At 40.9% G+C, this 16,514-nt stretch overlaps 1 protein-coding gene across 2 annotated transcripts in view; it reads left to right on the plus strand.

Moving 5' to 3' along the window:
• The window catches only part of nlgn2b (neuroligin 2b), a 65,586-nt gene extending 52,913 nt beyond the window's left edge, over positions 1 to 12,673 (plus strand). The window contains exons 5-9 of one of the 2 annotated variants that reach the window (XM_080867279.1): positions 1,810 to 1,995; positions 4,438 to 4,703; positions 5,004 to 5,157; positions 5,463 to 5,829; positions 7,882 to 12,673. In XM_080867279.1, the coding sequence (XP_080723405.1) occupies positions 1,810 to 1,995; positions 4,438 to 4,703; positions 5,004 to 5,157; positions 5,463 to 5,829; positions 7,882 to 8,812 (1,904 nt within the window). In that variant the 3' untranslated portion in view covers positions 8,813 to 12,673. The remainder of the gene's footprint in view (positions 1 to 1,809; positions 1,996 to 4,437; positions 4,704 to 5,003; positions 5,158 to 5,462; positions 5,830 to 7,881) is intronic. The other variant, XM_080867280.1, reaches the window with a different exon arrangement.
• Positions 12,674 to 16,514: the final 3,841 nt, after the last annotated feature.

Genomic DNA, 16,514 nt, shown 5'->3' on the forward strand with positions numbered 1-16,514 from the left:
TGGCTTTTAAGTGTTATTAAAAAAGTTATAACATTGCACTAACAGGATTTTCTTTTAACACTACCGTAATAAGTTAGCAAGCTGGCTTCCAGACTCAGCCTGAACTGAGATCCATGTTTCAGTGATAACAGTCACTGACACAGAGTGACCAGTGGCACCAAATAACTACATTATCCTACAGGGTAATTTACTGTTTGCTAACAGTGTTGTGGAGAAAACAGTCAGAACAGAGAGCGACCACATTAGCATGACGAGATAGCTGAGCATCTTTGTTTGCCGCAGGTTACCGACTTGCACGGTCAGCCATTTTTTGTCCTTTTTTTCCCTAAAAATTCACTCCAAATTAGCCCCATTTTACATAATTGAGATCAAAACAGCCTTGTGCCTTATATGACCCTTAGATCTAAGCCATAATAAAACTCTGTCTCCATAAATCTTGCCCCCTGGTATTAGTTATAGGCAACAATCCGGTCGTTCAGTGATGACGTGACGAATCCTACTTCCAGGCCTAAAGTAGTCTGCGTTTAATATGGCTTTTGTGTTGTTAACATGTTTAATGTTTTGTATTTTCTTCTATTTAATCTCAAAAAGCTCCTAAAACAGTCAGTGATCACTGTTGACCTCCCTTGGCTTTTATTACCGCTAATCATTTATTTAAGCTCAGTTTTTAAAACCTTAGGATGTAACTACACCCCAGCCCGTGCAGTATATGAATGACTAACCTCGTATTGTGGATGGATTATCTCAATTGTTCTCTTGGCTGAAGTTTGGTCCTTTTACAGCATCCCGCCATGCGATTACATTTGTTCCTGACCACCGAGAACACTCACGTTAACTTTTATCGAATGGAAAAAAAGTTAGCTTGTTTATATTATGCTAACATAGCTGAGCCGCTAGCGGTCACGTAGCACATCAAACGTCACTGCTGTTTAGTTTTCTGTCTTCATTTATGTTGGAAGTGATAACAGAGCTGTACGTTTTAATTTGTTTCCAAAACCCCACAGTCAGGACATGCTATATTGTATTTAGATAGAAGCTTGCAAGCTAACTTCCTGCTAACTTCTAATTCCGTTAAATGTCATAAATTCCGTTTTCATGGATGCCTGGATGTTAAACTCAATTGTTACACCTGGTAGAGCAGAACGCTGATCATTTTATTAAAGATGAAAGACTTTAGACAGTTTTTCAACTCTCAGTAATGCCATAGTGATCGTTTGATATATGGACCTGCAGCGGAGTTTAGGCCCAGACACGGCTAGTGACGTCAGACTTAACGACCGGATAGGAAATTGTATTTATTCACAGGAAGCGCCTGAGTAAATACTGCTAAGCAGACTTGGCTAAATCAAAGTCGGGTGAACATGCTTGAACACGATTTTCTTTTTCAGTATATCTTCCACCTCTACAGCCACGGCTCTGAGAAGTGTGCATTTTGTTCAGTTTATTTTATCTTGTTGTGGGTGTGCACCAACTGTGTAAATGTGTGTCCTGGAAGTAGGTGAAACATGCCTTCTGTTGCTCTCCTCCTCTCTCTGTTGACAAGTTCTCTTAACTGTGTTGTATTTTCAGCGTGGGTATTAAAAATGAGTAATTTGGCAAGCTTTCTGTGTGAAATCTCCACAGACTTGAAGTGAGTTGGAGGCTTAGAAGTTCCTGACAATGACAGGATGCCATTTTCTGTTTGTGTGGGACACGGAAAAAGATATACACATATCCCGTCTCTTTAAATCGGGCCCTGATCCTTCATTTGGGAAAATCTATGTTTTTTCATTCTTTTCCTGTCTGTATTTGTTCTAATTTGCCCTGCAGGGTTTCTGTGCACCGGGGATCAGTCTGCTAAGGGGAACTATGGTTTGTTGGACCAGATCCAAGCCTTGCGTTGGCTCAATGAAAACATCGGCCACTTTGGAGGAGACCCAGAGAGAATCACAATCTTTGGCTCTGGAGCTGGTGCCGCCTGTGTGAACCTTCTCATCCTCTCCCACCACTCCGAGGGTAAGGTTCTTTTCCTGTCCTTGACCGATTAGTAGTCACATACTCCACTCAAAGGGGATTAATATTTCAGGACAGTGTGTGGGTAATGTATTTCTTTACAGAGCATGTTGGTGCTTTTCAGTGAAAAGCCTAAAGCAGCTAAAAATGCACTGCAGTATTATTCCCACGAAGAAAGGGATTCAGAGATGAGTCACTTACAGTTTGGGGCACTATGGTATTATTTCAATAAGCAGGACAAAACTCCAAAGATCAAGTAATTTGAAAGAAAACAAGGTTGTGAGTTCTGGAGTTGACAAATGGTTTTAGACAGTAGGTTTTTGCTCTAAAAACCATTACTCCCCTTGGGACAAAAACCCTTTAATAATTCCAAATAACATCATTCCACATGAAACTACAGTCACTGAAAAAGCACTGAGATGAATGAGTGCGTCTTCTCATCACTTTTCTGTCAAATTGGGCTTTTAAATGTTACAGAGTTACATATAGTGTTGTGAATCTAAACTTTTACTATGTGTTATAGGTGCATAAACTAGCCCAAACATAGCCCATTGATAGGTGGTTGCTAGGAAGCATGGTCATAAGCATGGCCTAAGATGCACCTGTGTGCAAGCTTTGTGTAATAAATGTGTACTTTATTATTTAATGTGCTTTTAATGTTATATAAGGCTTAAGACATCCAGCATTTTATTTTATATGTTGCTGTAATTTCTTTAATTCATCTTCAGAAATAGTTCTCCAGGCTTCTTGAAGGACATTTAAAGCTCTTCTTTGGCTCTTGGCTGCCTCCCCCCCCCCCCCCCCCCCCCCCCCCCTCCATTCTCTGTCAAGATCGTCCAACACTGCTTTAATAATGTTGAGGTCCAGGATCTGGGGAGGCCAATCCATGACTGATAGTGTTCCACGTGGTGTTTTTCTATCCAGGGTTAGCTGTTTGGGATCATTTTCATATTGAAAATTAAAGCCAGTACCATGCAGTACACACTTTCTGAAGGATGGTGGATCAAAATCTGATTCTATCACTTTTGACAAGCCCCCCAACACAAGTGTCTAGATGCAGCCCCAAACCATGAAAATGATTTGAGCCTGAAACTTGAAATTTAGATTCATCATTCTGTGGGACCTGTAACCATCCACATAACAGGTTCTGGATTAGGCACTAGCATCTGCACCTCATTAGTAGAAAAGGACCGTTTAGTTCTTGAATGGCGGATCTCTAAATTCTCGCCAGATGTTCTGTCATTAATACTCTCTATGATTTTGGTCTGTGGAGCTGAGAAGTCAAATAGCGTTTCATTACTTACCAAGAATTCAGATTATGATATTACTAAACTGTTAACCTTCACGCAGAGAGACTAATCTTGGACGGATTAAACAAATAAAAATACTGCATATACTGTAGGAAGCAGATTCTCGGTTGATGCAAGGGATTGAGTCAGGAAAAAAGTCAGGAGGTCATTTGCTAAGTTTTTAAGGTTCCTATAATACCAGCTCATATTGCATGGATACTTTGATAGTCCAGGTTTCCAGGTTGAACACTGAGGCTCACAGACTTTATATACTTTTTCCACTGAAAACACATATATTACATCAACACTGATCACACTTTCCTTTATGTGCTTTGTGCATTGCTGAGAATTTCTTCTGTAGAACGCGACTGTAGGTCAGTGTTATGGCAGGTTTAATAGTGGGTGCAATATCAGAAAAACACAACTGGTTGTTTTGCATAGATTAGCCCAACTCCATTTTGAAAGCAGGCTGAAGCAACGCAAAGTCAAGAAAAAGTTGGAGGCTGAACAGCTTTTAAAGGTACAGTGTGTGCGTGTCTGCATGTGTGTGTGTGTGTGCGTATGCCGAGGAGAGATGAGATGAGGCGCTGGAGTTGCAGCTGAGAGGCTTCTTAATTGATTTCACAGGGAGAGGAGCGGGGCGGGGCACACGCAGAATATGGGGAGGCTTAATTATTAATGACAGAATCTGCAGATAAAACAGAGGGACAGCAAGCCACTTTACATAACAGTGCAGCGGTGCAACAGTGCGAGCAGTTTTCTTTCTCTTTCTGTCCTTTTCGCTTTATCCAACAAGCCGTGCACAGATTTGCCGCCATTTTTCTTGCTGCTGTCTCTCTTTGCATGTAAATGAAACACTTCATGTTTTTTACTCTGGTCTTCATAAAGATTTTCTCCAGCTAAGAAGTGCAGCAGGATATCTACTTCATCTTGCCCCTGTAATACTCTACAATTGCTCCTCCTCTAACATATGCATTATTTAACGTGCTCTCAAGGCCTTGGTGTCTTCAAGGCCTAACGTAAGGCCTTGAAGACACCATCAGCTGCTAGCAAGAGTGTGTCGGGGGGGGGGGGGGGGGGGGGCAGCTAAGCTGATGGAGAATAAGTGTTTGTATGTTTTAATACATCTGGTGTATATGACTGTGTTTTTGTATAGGGCTGTTCCAGAGGGCCATTGCTCAGAGTGGCTCAGCCATCTCCAGTTGGTCGGTGAACTACCGACCGCAGATTTATACCAAGATCCTGGCCAAGAAGGTTGGCTGCACCACAGGGGACAATGCAGAGTTGGTGGACTGTCTGCGTAGGAAGAGTTTCAGGGAGCTGGTGGACCAAGACATCCAGCCTGCCCGATACCACATCGCCTTTGGTCCTGTGGTAGATGGGGACGTGGTACCTGATGACCCTGAGATCCTCATGCAGCAGGTCGGCTTTGAATTCTTCAATTACCGTACACTGTGTGATACTGTGAGAGACAGAATATCAAAAAGTATTTGATCCGCTGCGCCAGACAGAATTCTGGCTCCCACAGTTTGACTTTGATTTTTCAATTTCATTTTTCTCCATTATAATGAAAATCACATAAAATCAGAAATTCAAACCTACAAATTCAGCAGAGGATGAAATAATTATTTAACCTATACTATATAAATACATTCCTGACAAGCATTACTGCTCCATTCTGTTTTGTATGTCATGCTTTGTGTGTGTTTGTCGTGACACCAGGGCGAGTTCCTCAACTACGACATACTGCTGGGTGTCAACCAGGGAGAGGGCCTGAAGTTTGTGGATGACAGTGAAGGAGAAGATGGAATATCAGCTGCCTCATTTGACTATACTATCTCCAACTTTGTGGACAATCTGTATGGATACCCCGATGGTCAGATCCTATCCCTATTTTTCTAGACTATTACGATGTGTTTCTTTCTAAATGTTGTCAACAGCACTAAGCATTTATAAAAATGACATCGATTTGCTTGTGAATAGCGACTACAGTCCTTCGTAAGCCAGGCTGGTCAACAGTATTCACAGTAAATTATGTTTCGGAATCTTCCTGTGGCAAAAACCATGTTTTGACCAAAAAATCTAAAAGATTTCAGCCTTACATGCTTCCACATAATGTCGCAGACAAACATGGACTCTATCATGGCATAAATGCTCACATTAACTTCTGTTTTTTCCAAGGTAAAGATATCCTCAGGGAAACCATAAAGTTCATGTACACAGACTGGGCTGACAGAGACAACAGCGACATGCGCAGGAAGACCCTCCTGGCTCTGTTCACAGACCACCAGTGGGTGGCCCCAGCTGTCGCCACTGCCAAACTCCACGCTGAGTTCCAGTCACCTGTCTACTTCTATACCTTCCACCACCACTGTCAGACCGAGGCGAGGCCAGACTGGGCAGATGCTGCCCATGGAGATGAGATCCCCTATGTGTTTGGGATTCCCATGGTGGGGGCCACTGACTTGTTTCCTTGTAACTTCTCCAAGAATGACGTAATGCTCAGTGCTGTTGTGATGACATATTGGACCAACTTTGCCAAGTCAGGGTCAGTATAACACTTAATTTCAAGTGAATTATGAATTGTGTATAAAGTATTGATTATATTTGTCACATATAACACAATGACTAACTCAGTCAGACTTTTAAAAGACAAGCCCAGTGATATTTCTGGGGATTTTACAGATGAAACATTTTTGTGTATAAAGCTTTATGGATCAGTCCTCTGTGTTGAGATTCTGAAAGACACACAGCATACAAGAGTTTCAGTAAACACTAACATAGAACATGACATTTCTAAAACTGCCGTCCTGGAATTTTCACACACAGCCATCTCTAGAAACTCACAGAAATTCACGTTAAAAGAGTTTGGAGGAGAATTGGTGTTGTCACAAAACCTATAGTGACACAGAGGAATCCCCCACAGTGGAAGAGACTGGGTTTCCATTTCTGTGAGCCATGAACAGAAATCTAAAGCAACAGAGGGCACAAGATCATCAAAACCCGAAAATTGGAAACTGATCGTTGCTTTCTCTAAATGATAGGGTCAGAAGTTGAGGACACTTGAGGACAGCATTAATCCATAGACCCTGCCTTGTGTCAACAGTCCAGCCTGCTGGTGGTTCAGTGGTGCAGGGAATGTTTTTTGGCACACCATAAGAATTAATTATGAATTAATTATGGTTTGAATGCCACATCCTGCCTGAGTATTGTTGCAGACCATGTGAAACACTATGTCATAATCACACCCACTGGAGGGGAAAACACTTGGCCCCACATTGCGTTGCTGAGCTCTGAAATGCTGCAAATGCTCTTAATTGGTTAAAAGCATCATATTTTGCTGTATGTGGGGAGGGCACTGGTTAGTACCGTTGTCACATAACAAGAAGGACAAGGAGTTACTGTCACAATAAAAAATCAATAGAGAGCCCATGTAGCCACAGTTTACCATCTTTTAATTGCTATTTCCAGCATTATGGTAAGACTGTTTCACATGCAAATGTTAGCTAAGGCAAATCAGACTCATTGTTATAAACATGGCAGTGAGTTTAGGGGACTTCACTGCAAGAAATTGATTATGGCCTGCATTTGTATAGCGCTTTTCTAGTCCATAGGACCCCAAAGCGCTTCACACTACATTCAGTCATTCACCCATTCACACACACATTCACACACTGGCGATAGCAAGCTACATTGTAGCCACAGCTGCCCTGGGGCGCACTAACAGAGGCGAGGCTGCCGGACACAGGCGCCACCGGGCCCTCTGACCACCACCAGTAGGCAAACATGGGGTTAGTATCTTGCCCAAGCAGCCAGGATGCAGCCTTTTGAGGTCTGGTAATCAATGCTTTGTTCACTGCTCTTGCAAACTGTGGCAGCCCAGTGGTTAGCATTGTTGGCTCACAGCAAAAAAGGTTCTAGTATGTAGTCTCTTGGTCCTGTATGTGCTACAGCTTCCTCCCACTCTCCAAAGACATGCATGATAGGTTTTGTGGTGATTCTAAACTGGCCATGAATGTGAGGTAGATAGAATGCTTGAATTATATACAAAACAGCACCATAAAGTGCTCAGAGCGATCACTAGATCACCATATAAATGCCAGTCTGCTGCTGTTATGTCGATAACCACAGGCACCACCCCCCCAAAAACATTATGCATTTGCCCCAAAAGAATACCATCTACAATCACGACTTCACCTCTCCAAAAGGAAGATGTCAAAACAAGTTTTCTACAGAACATCATGTTATCCAACTTTTTCTGCCTGTGTGCCTATTTTGGAATCCCTAAGCTCCTGCACTGATTCAGAGAGATGCCTGTAGAGGCCAAGTTCTTTGCTGACTTGTGCCTCCATCCCAGCTAAAATGGCAGGTTATAAACTTTAGGAGGTACATGACAACACAAAAGCACAAGGATGACAACAACAAGCATAAACCACCTGCAGTAAAGCACTTGAAGGTTATAGAGCGCCTAGTAATTTGCTATTCTTTGCTCTTTTACCCTCAAATGTCATATCAGTTCCTTTTTTTTGGTTGACTGACTTTATCAAAGCAAATATAAGGTTAGGTTTATAGCCTAATAATTGTGTCTTGTGTCATACAGAGACCCTAACCTACCAGTTCCTCAGGACACCACGTTCATCCACACTAAGCCTAACCGATTTGAGGAGGTCATCTGGACCAAGTTCAGCTCCAAGGACAAGCAGTACTTGCATATTGGCCTGAAGCCCCGTGTCAGAGATAACTACCGCGCTAACAAGGTGGCTTTTTGGCTGGAGCTGGTACCGCACCTCCACAGCCTTCACGAGGAAATCATTAACTCCATCACCACCCGTCTGCCACCTGGAGGCACCAGCCGCTGGAAGGCCCCTCATCCTGGCACTCGCTCAACACGGCACCCTGTGGTCTCTACCTACCCGCCGGATCCTGACCCTGACAGTTCAGAGAGGCCCCGCTATCCTCCCTTCCCCAGCGAGACGAGGGACTACTCCACCGAGCTGAGCGTAACGGTAGCTGTCGGCGCCTCGCTTCTTTTCTTGAACGTGCTGGCCTTTGCCGCACTTTACTATAAGCGGGACAAGCGCCATGAACTCATGCAGAGACGCCACCGCCGACTTTCCCCGCAACGCGGCACGACAATGGGCATGGGTGTTGGCATGGGAGTCGTAGGGGCCCCACCGCACAACGACCTAGCGCTGAGTCAGGAGGAGGAGCTAATGTCACTGCAGATGAAACAGCAGAGGGTGGAGCTAGAGCATGGGACCCCCTTACCGTCCCGCGGTGTCCACGGCGACCTGGAACCGCTGCGGCCTCCCGTGTGCCCACCTGACTACACGCTGGCCCTGCGGCGAGCGCCCGAAGATGTGCCACTGATGACAGCTAACACCATTACCATGATCCCCAGCACCATTAGCAGCATGCAGCCCCTTCACCCCTTCAACACTTATCCCCCTGTCCCAGCCCCGTCTACTACACCCGTCCCCAGCCACAGCAACAATGCTCTGCCACACCAACACTCCACCACCCGTGTATAGGACCAGGCACAAGCTCTGCTACCCCACTCTGGGCTTACAGAGATGCACCACACAAACTGCTCCATCCAAACTCCACCTTCTCTTCTTCTTTACTCTACTTTTCTCTTTTCTCATTAAGCCCTCAACTAAAGCTGCAGTTTGTAAGATACGAAGCAGTGAAATACCTCTAAACTGTAACCGTAACTCAAGGTGGGGGGGGGGGACTTGATTAAGAAAGGTCCTTTGCCAAAACACCGTCATACTAGATGCATACCGCTTTTCCCCGTCAACGCGCTTTCAACATCTGGTGCTTTGGAGAGCCACCAAACACGCAGCTTTAAGCTTGTAGCTCTCGCAGAGGGTTCTCAGGCTCATCAACAATCAGTCAGACATGTATTGTGGTAGCTCCGTTGTTTTGCGCATGTGTTGTTGTGTCAGTGTAAAAACTATGTTTAACGCCGAATGCAAATATTCATTTTCACTCATTTAGCAAAAAAGATAAAACAGTAGCGAGCAGCTTTGTTTGAGGCAACATATGTCCCGACAAGCTGCCTGTCATGAAGCGTTGATTCCCTGAAACTTACAAATTGCAGCTTTAAAGGCCCAATCTGGAAGTGAAATTTGGCACCCTGTGTTTAGCACTCTGTCCCAACAGCTGTCCCTCCTTTGTGATTTTTGGGGATTATTGTTTAGCGTGAAATGTATTTGACGGGCCTAGAAGGAAAAGGGGTGGAATCCACTGGATGGCGAATCACGACTTTTTAATTTTAAAATGCGATTTTATTAATTAGACATATATTTACTGGTTTGTTTGTTTGAGTTTTTTCTTTTTTTCTTTGGTTGTGATGCTAGCTGAATAACATAAAGCATCCCATGGAGATTAAGTTGCCCACGCTTTAAAAAAAAAAACCCAACCAAAAACAAAAGTGCATACTCACCACTGCTGCTTTCAAAACATTTCCAGATTGAGGCCTCAACTGTGGGGCGGTACAGGAAATTACTGAATCCCACTCACTTTGTGGGATGCAACCTGGAATCCAGGCTGCCCATTAGAAGTCGCTGCATTTCAGCCACACACACTCTAATCACATCCATTACATTATTTATCTTCATACCCACAATCTCTTTTGTCTCATTTAACCGCTTCTCTCGTTCTCGCTCTTCATCTGCCCTTGTAGCTCTTTTTATTAAAACCATCGACATAATCCATCTGCATTCCTTTCCTCTTTCTTGCAATCACTTCTAGACTCTCTTTTTCCTTTTGGAGTCTTTTATACAAAAACACAAGTGTAAATGATGTATTATTAATAAATTGTAAGGATATGAATGAAAAAAAAAAGATATTCTGATATCTCGTTTTTACCAGCATTCTTGGTGCCAAGTACTGTGATAAAGTTCCTCTTTTACTGGCGTCCAGTGGACCGCCTGGAGAGGTCCACCCTGACTGTATCTTACAAAAGGAATTACCATAAAAAAAAGTGCCAACCCCTTCATCTTTAGTTTTGAACCACACACTTTTTTTAAAACTTTTTTTTTAAATTCCACTCAATGTTGCACTGTGGCTGGTCTCTTCTTTAAAGAGAAATCAGATTCAATATATCCTCTTTTTCTTTTCTTTTTTTTAAGGAGTTTTATTAACAACTTTACTGTGTGGGATATTTGTTGCATGTTTGGATTTTTTTTCTGGGTTTTTTTCTAGAAGTTAGCTTGTCATTTTGATGATTTGCCATTTATTTTATTTTGAAAATCTTTTCTTTTTTCTTTTTAATATCCCGTTTCAATATCAGCTGCACTTTGTGGTACTTCAGAAAGTATTAAAGTATTAAAAGATGAATATTGTGTAAAACTATGATTATAACAAAGAGAGTAAATATTTCCTCTTTATTTTTTTCATTCCCTAACACACCGAGGCTGTGCTGCAAAAACTACAGGAAAGACTGATGAAAGCCTTTATAACCCCCACCCCCTTTTTTCCCCCCTTTTTTTTTTTTTTTTTTTTGCTGTTTCTCTTTATCTTTTGCAATGTCGAGCTTGCACAGTCACTGTCTCTGAATCAACCTGAAGATAGCACTTTTTTTTAAAGTTAGGGAAAAAAAGAAATGACTACTTTACACAAAGAGTATAAATAAGGTCTTTGTCTGTGACTGGACATTAACCTCCCTCCTGCTTCAAAGTCTTTGAGGACTGCCCGACAGTTATCTTTTTTCCGTCTGCTCTTTTGTTGTCCCATGTTTCTGGCTTTTGCAAAAGGCAGGAGAAAGGATAAGATGTATTTATGGTCAAAAAAAAAAAAGGTGAGAGAGCCTTGTATGCGCGTTTCACATCTTTCGCACAATCCAACACGGACACGGGTCACACTCTGGACAATGAGGAGGAGGAGGAAAAAAACAAAACAAAAAAAACAAAGCAAACTAAACAGAAACAGTGACATTAGGACAAACGCTGGACAAACACAGTGCCGATGACGAAAATAGCGACAGTACGATCCGTCAGTGCGCAGAGGATACATTCTGAAAACCCAGTTTAACAGACATTACTCACACAACATAAACCGTGAACGCAAGGTGAGCAGGATCCCCCGTCCTCTTCCTCTCTTGTCCCCCTCCTTCCTTGTGATGTCCCGTCTGCTTAGGATAACCACACTCTGGAGCCAGACTGCCATCCCTCACGCTGGACTGGAGCAAGCTGCGAGGACAAAAGAACAACAACAACAACAAAAAAAGAACCCACCCAAAAAAAAAACAAAAAAAGGAAAAAAAGAACCCAACAACACATAAAAACAAACTGTACATTTTTTTAAGTGTAAGCGAACAAAACTGGAATTTGTAAATATTATGTTTGTCGTTTGGTTTGACTGACTGGCCGGATCTTTTCTTTGTGACAACAGGTGCAAGTTTTGGTGACTTACATGGTTTTCAAATATGTTCGATTCTCCTTTGTTTCCTTGAACTCAAGGTCAGGTTCCAGTAGGTTGTATGGGCACAGCGTGGTTGAGGGCAGCATGAACATGAAAAAGGAATGTCTACGGCTCAGGTTCGCATAGATTGTGATAAAAATAGTCTTGCCTAAAATGTGACGTACAGGCCTGACACTATTCCATCAATCATGAAGGCAGCTTTTGAGTGAAATGAATCCCTTCATTGGTTTAAAAAAAAAAGAAAGAAAAGCCAAAGAACAGCTGTGGAGAACACACGAAAAAGGAGGAAATTGAGAAGATTTGTGAAATGAGGCTTGGAAAAAACAACATGTTAGTTCTTTAAATATGCTCAAAAATAGAAAAAAAATGATTTTTATTTTTTATTTTTCTTTGTGATGCTGTTGAATTTACTTGTTAGTGTCTCACATTGTCTCGGGCATTGTCATACAGTATAACCTGTAATTGGGAAGTTGTGAAATCCTTTGTATTCTTTTAGTCTAATTTCAAACTCTAGTAACCACGGTGGTTGTTTTGCTACCTTTTTGCAATCTTGTCTGCACATTGAATTTTGGGGATTATTGATCCAGCTGTTTGTTAGTGAGTTTAAGTTAGCCACAGCATAAGAAAATGTGTGTTTTTCTTTCCTTCTTTCTTTTTTCCTTCTTTTTTGGAAACAAGGGATTTGGACGAGCCAACAGATAACGGAAGCACACTCACCAAGTTTACATGTTTACACTACAGTTTTGATGTTGGCTTAAGGTAAGGGGAGAAAGTATTACACCGATCCAAATATCTTCTTCTTCTTATATAAGATTTAATGCCAGAAAGGTAAAGTGAAGGCTTGCACCTGTTTGTCTGTTTCATTTGATTCAGTAAAACCTGCTTGAGGCTCAAGAGACTGTGAGAGAGCATAATGACCAGAAGGGGTTGAAAGAATTAAAGTTAATATTTCTATTTCAAATAGAGGCTATTACACACTGTATGTTGTGTATCTGAACTGGAAAACATTAAAAGACATTCTTAAACAAATGCTGTGCCATCGCTTTTATGACATGGCTGGGTTTGTACTGCTAAAAAGGTGTTTGTGGTTTGGCCACTGGGTGGCAGAGGAATTCTGCAGCATGTGAACACAACTTGGCTTCCTAGTATTTAAGTATCGCATTAGCAGGCAAATTCTAATTTACAGAAAGACAAAACATGGCGTCATTTTAGCCTTAGTGTAAAAAAGATGTTAGTTACTCTGATGTGAAGTTTCCAAAGTCCATTTTGAAGTCTGGAGAGAAGCATGTCTGCTATTGTTTCCACTGTTGTAAAAATAATTGGATGTGGCAAGGACAGGCAGGTGTAACTGTAAATCTGCATTCTCATTGGCTTCCAGTTTATGATTTACAAATTAGTAGACCATGAGCAGTTTTGTTTGTTTGTTTGTTTTTAATTTGGTTTGACCCAAAATGAATGAATGAGCCAATAAATTTGCCCGGAAGGTGTTTATAGTAGTCAAGATAGAAAGGACCAGAAGCTTTTTTTGCAGCCACAGCCACCTGCTGACCTTCAGATAAAATGCGAATTTAAAGCACTTCCTCTTTGCCTTCATATTTTGAACTAAAGCTTCAAAGTTTCGTCCATGTTTTAGATCATCTATGGTTAGAGTGAGTAAAAATTAATTCCTGGATTTCAGATTTAGTCACTGCCAAGAACCTCTGGTCTGGTAAAAAAAAAAAAAAAACAAGAAACCAAAAAAAGCTATTTAGCTAGTAGTTATTTAGTAAGCTAGCTTAGTTTCATGCTAGCTAGCTCAGTTTCTAGCTTACAGTACTTAATGTTTGCTAACAGATGCAGAACTTGAATTTGACAATGGAAAGAATCTGACTAATGTAAAACTTCAAAAAGGGGTTAAGAAGGCAAGAAAAATAAAGAAAGGAAAAAATTACAGAGTTAGTTGCTAGTGTTTTTGAAGGCATGTATTGTCCCACTAGAACAATAAAATAGAACAGGTCAAACATGCCCTATAACTTCACCTGGGTCCTGCAGTCATTTGTAGGTTTTAAGAACTGTCTACAAGACCAGGGTGGATAAATATAATTTTATCTTTAACGGACTCAATCAGGAGAAAACAAATGTATGTTTGGTAAGAAAGCTACATCTAAGATGAATTTGAATGTAAGGAATGTGCTTAAAAACATTATCTTTTGCCTTCTCACTTCTTCCAGTCCAACATTTTGATTGTATTCTTTAAACTTATCAAAGTGACTATGCAAAGCATTATTTTCTGATTCTATTTGTATTATGATATATCTATATTGGACATGAATATTACCATTCGTGACCCTTTATCAGGTTTAGCGTACGGCTAGTTTTTCATCTGTAGTCACCTAGCATTTTATGTCTTCTTTTAGCTATATTTTTCAGAGTGTAAACTCTGGTTCATTGTTTCCTTTCTGTTTCTGGTACCAAGAAACTACTTGAGTTTCTTTAGGGTGTTTCAAGGTTACATAAGTATTTTATTTAAAGACTTTGGACACAACTCTGTTTCCCTGTCTCGTGTTTTTGTACTTGCAGGGTGGCCAGTTCTGTGGTGTAACTGTCCTCGGTGTCATTCAGCTGCCTCTCCAGTGAGTCATTTGTGACACATACTGACGACAGTCCTGTTTTCCACTGCACCTGATAATGCTGATGTCCTCTTTCTACACTGTAGTGTTAGTGATCTTGGCCAGGGGTATTGCAGGAGAGAGATGTTGCACTCATAGAATTCTTAATTGAAATCTGCAGAAGAATTGAAAAGTAGTAGCACTTTTTAGAATTTTAGATAGTAAGATAAGTAAGACTTGGATAAAACCAAATAGGGGAAGAGGATGAAGTCTGCTAATTTTTTAAAAGCATTTTTCGAAAAAGATTTGACAGGTAATTCTATATATGTAGAATGTCTACTCACATCATTGCCAGTATTGACATCACTCACCATGGTTGGTTGAAGTTCGTTCATTTTTTCTTTAATTTCAAAGGAGCAGTTTGTTAATTGGCATTTGTGTGCATCTCCTTTTCTGTTGTGCCTGTGTGGTCCAGTTTGTGACAAAGTTCATTTAAAAATGTGCTTCAAAATAACTGCTCAAATAAGTGCCTAGAGCCATTTCAATATGCCTTGATTTAACTTCACCTCAGAGGGTAATGTGCTTTTTCCCATCCCTTGGGGACATAGAATGGAGTGTCTCCAACTTTAAGGACTCTTTATTCGTCATATACCTTAAAACCAACCTTCAGTGTCTCCCTCCCTGCTCATTTCTCATTCCCCAACTACATCACACAGCCTCTACCTTCTTCAACCCTGATTTCTGCTTTATTCAAACATAATGATGATGAGACTATCATAACCATCATATTACTTCTTAGTTGCAAAGAAGATTTTCATTATGATAGATTACAGTGTGTGGCAGCATAGTACCCGAGTCAAAAAATAAAACACAATTCTTTGACATGTTTTAGCTCTGCCACAACACTGCCAAGCCGTGCCACACATGCACCAAAATTAGAGCTCCAGCTAATTCTGTGCATTCTGGTAGATAAACCAATGCTTATCCAGCACACATGGTGTAAAAACCATTGCCTTTCGCTGACTTGGTTTTGCAGAATGCTCATCAAGCAGAGATATGGCTCTGTGTAATATTCGGATCCTCGTGGAAATGTCCTACTGTTAGTCTGCCATTTGGAGGAAAAAAAAAAACTCTGGTTCATTTTTGCAGTAATGCTTCCAATCTCACCACGCCATCAATAGCTGATGAAACCTTCTTCTTAAAAGTATAAGGCTACTCATCATTATGTTAAATAAACAGGAATGAACACAAACTGAGCTCTGATTGTGGTTCAGTTCATTCACATCCAAATAATTCTAATTTCAAAGCCTGGCATAACTTGGCAGTGAGGGTTTCATGCTAGGAACTGTCCTCTCATCTGTTTATTCAGCTGCTGGTACACAATAATTTGTTATTACAGCAAATACACCAGACTAATGCACTACTTTAGTTGGATAAAGCTAGCGGAACGCTTTCCATTCATTCAGGTCCTTATGTGAAAATAAAACCTCCTTTGCCAAAGGTAAATTTCTTTGGTATCAGTGGTCAGTAAATGGTTTAAGAACTTGTTGCTCCTATTTTTACATCTCCCCCGTCAGATTTATTCTCCAATCAACTGATCATCTTTTTTCCAATTCCACTTTTGGCACTGTAAGTGAAACACCTCGAAATCTTTACAGTGGACAAACAAAAAGGACAGATCATTGTTGCGCATAATGCTTCCTGCAGCTGTGTACAGGCTTCCGTGTTCAACAGTTTTAGATCAATATATAGGAATTCCATAATGAAAAGCCTGAGAACTCAAACTGGTATACAATATATTTAACAGGTTTACTAAACATCATCTTCATCATTTCTTTTATCTCAAACACCACATCCTTATTTATACTTTAACAACTGCTTTAATGAATACACCCCACAAGGTTTAGTATAATTCATAAATACATATCACAGCTGTTTAGATGCACATTAATGTAATGTCAGGTCTTTTGCTCTCTGAATATACTCACTTGGATGATGTTTTCTGAACCCTAAGTTTTTTTTCTCTACACTAGATGGCAGCATTGAGCTAGAAATTATAGAGAACACATCAAAACTTTTTTTTAAAGGGCATCTTGTACGAGGATATCTTTACCAACACAAAGACAGAGCATTGCCTTGTTTTTTGAATGTCCTCAGAATGATCAAATTTAGATTGTTATAGTTCTGGTTTTCAATTTGAGAACTTTACTACAAATGT

The sequence above is a fragment of the Rhamphochromis sp. 'chilingali' genome (assembly GCF_963969265.1).
Source record: "Rhamphochromis sp. 'chilingali' genome assembly, chromosome: 19".
Taxonomy (NCBI): domain Eukaryota; kingdom Metazoa; phylum Chordata; class Actinopteri; order Cichliformes; family Cichlidae; genus Rhamphochromis; species Rhamphochromis sp. 'chilingali'.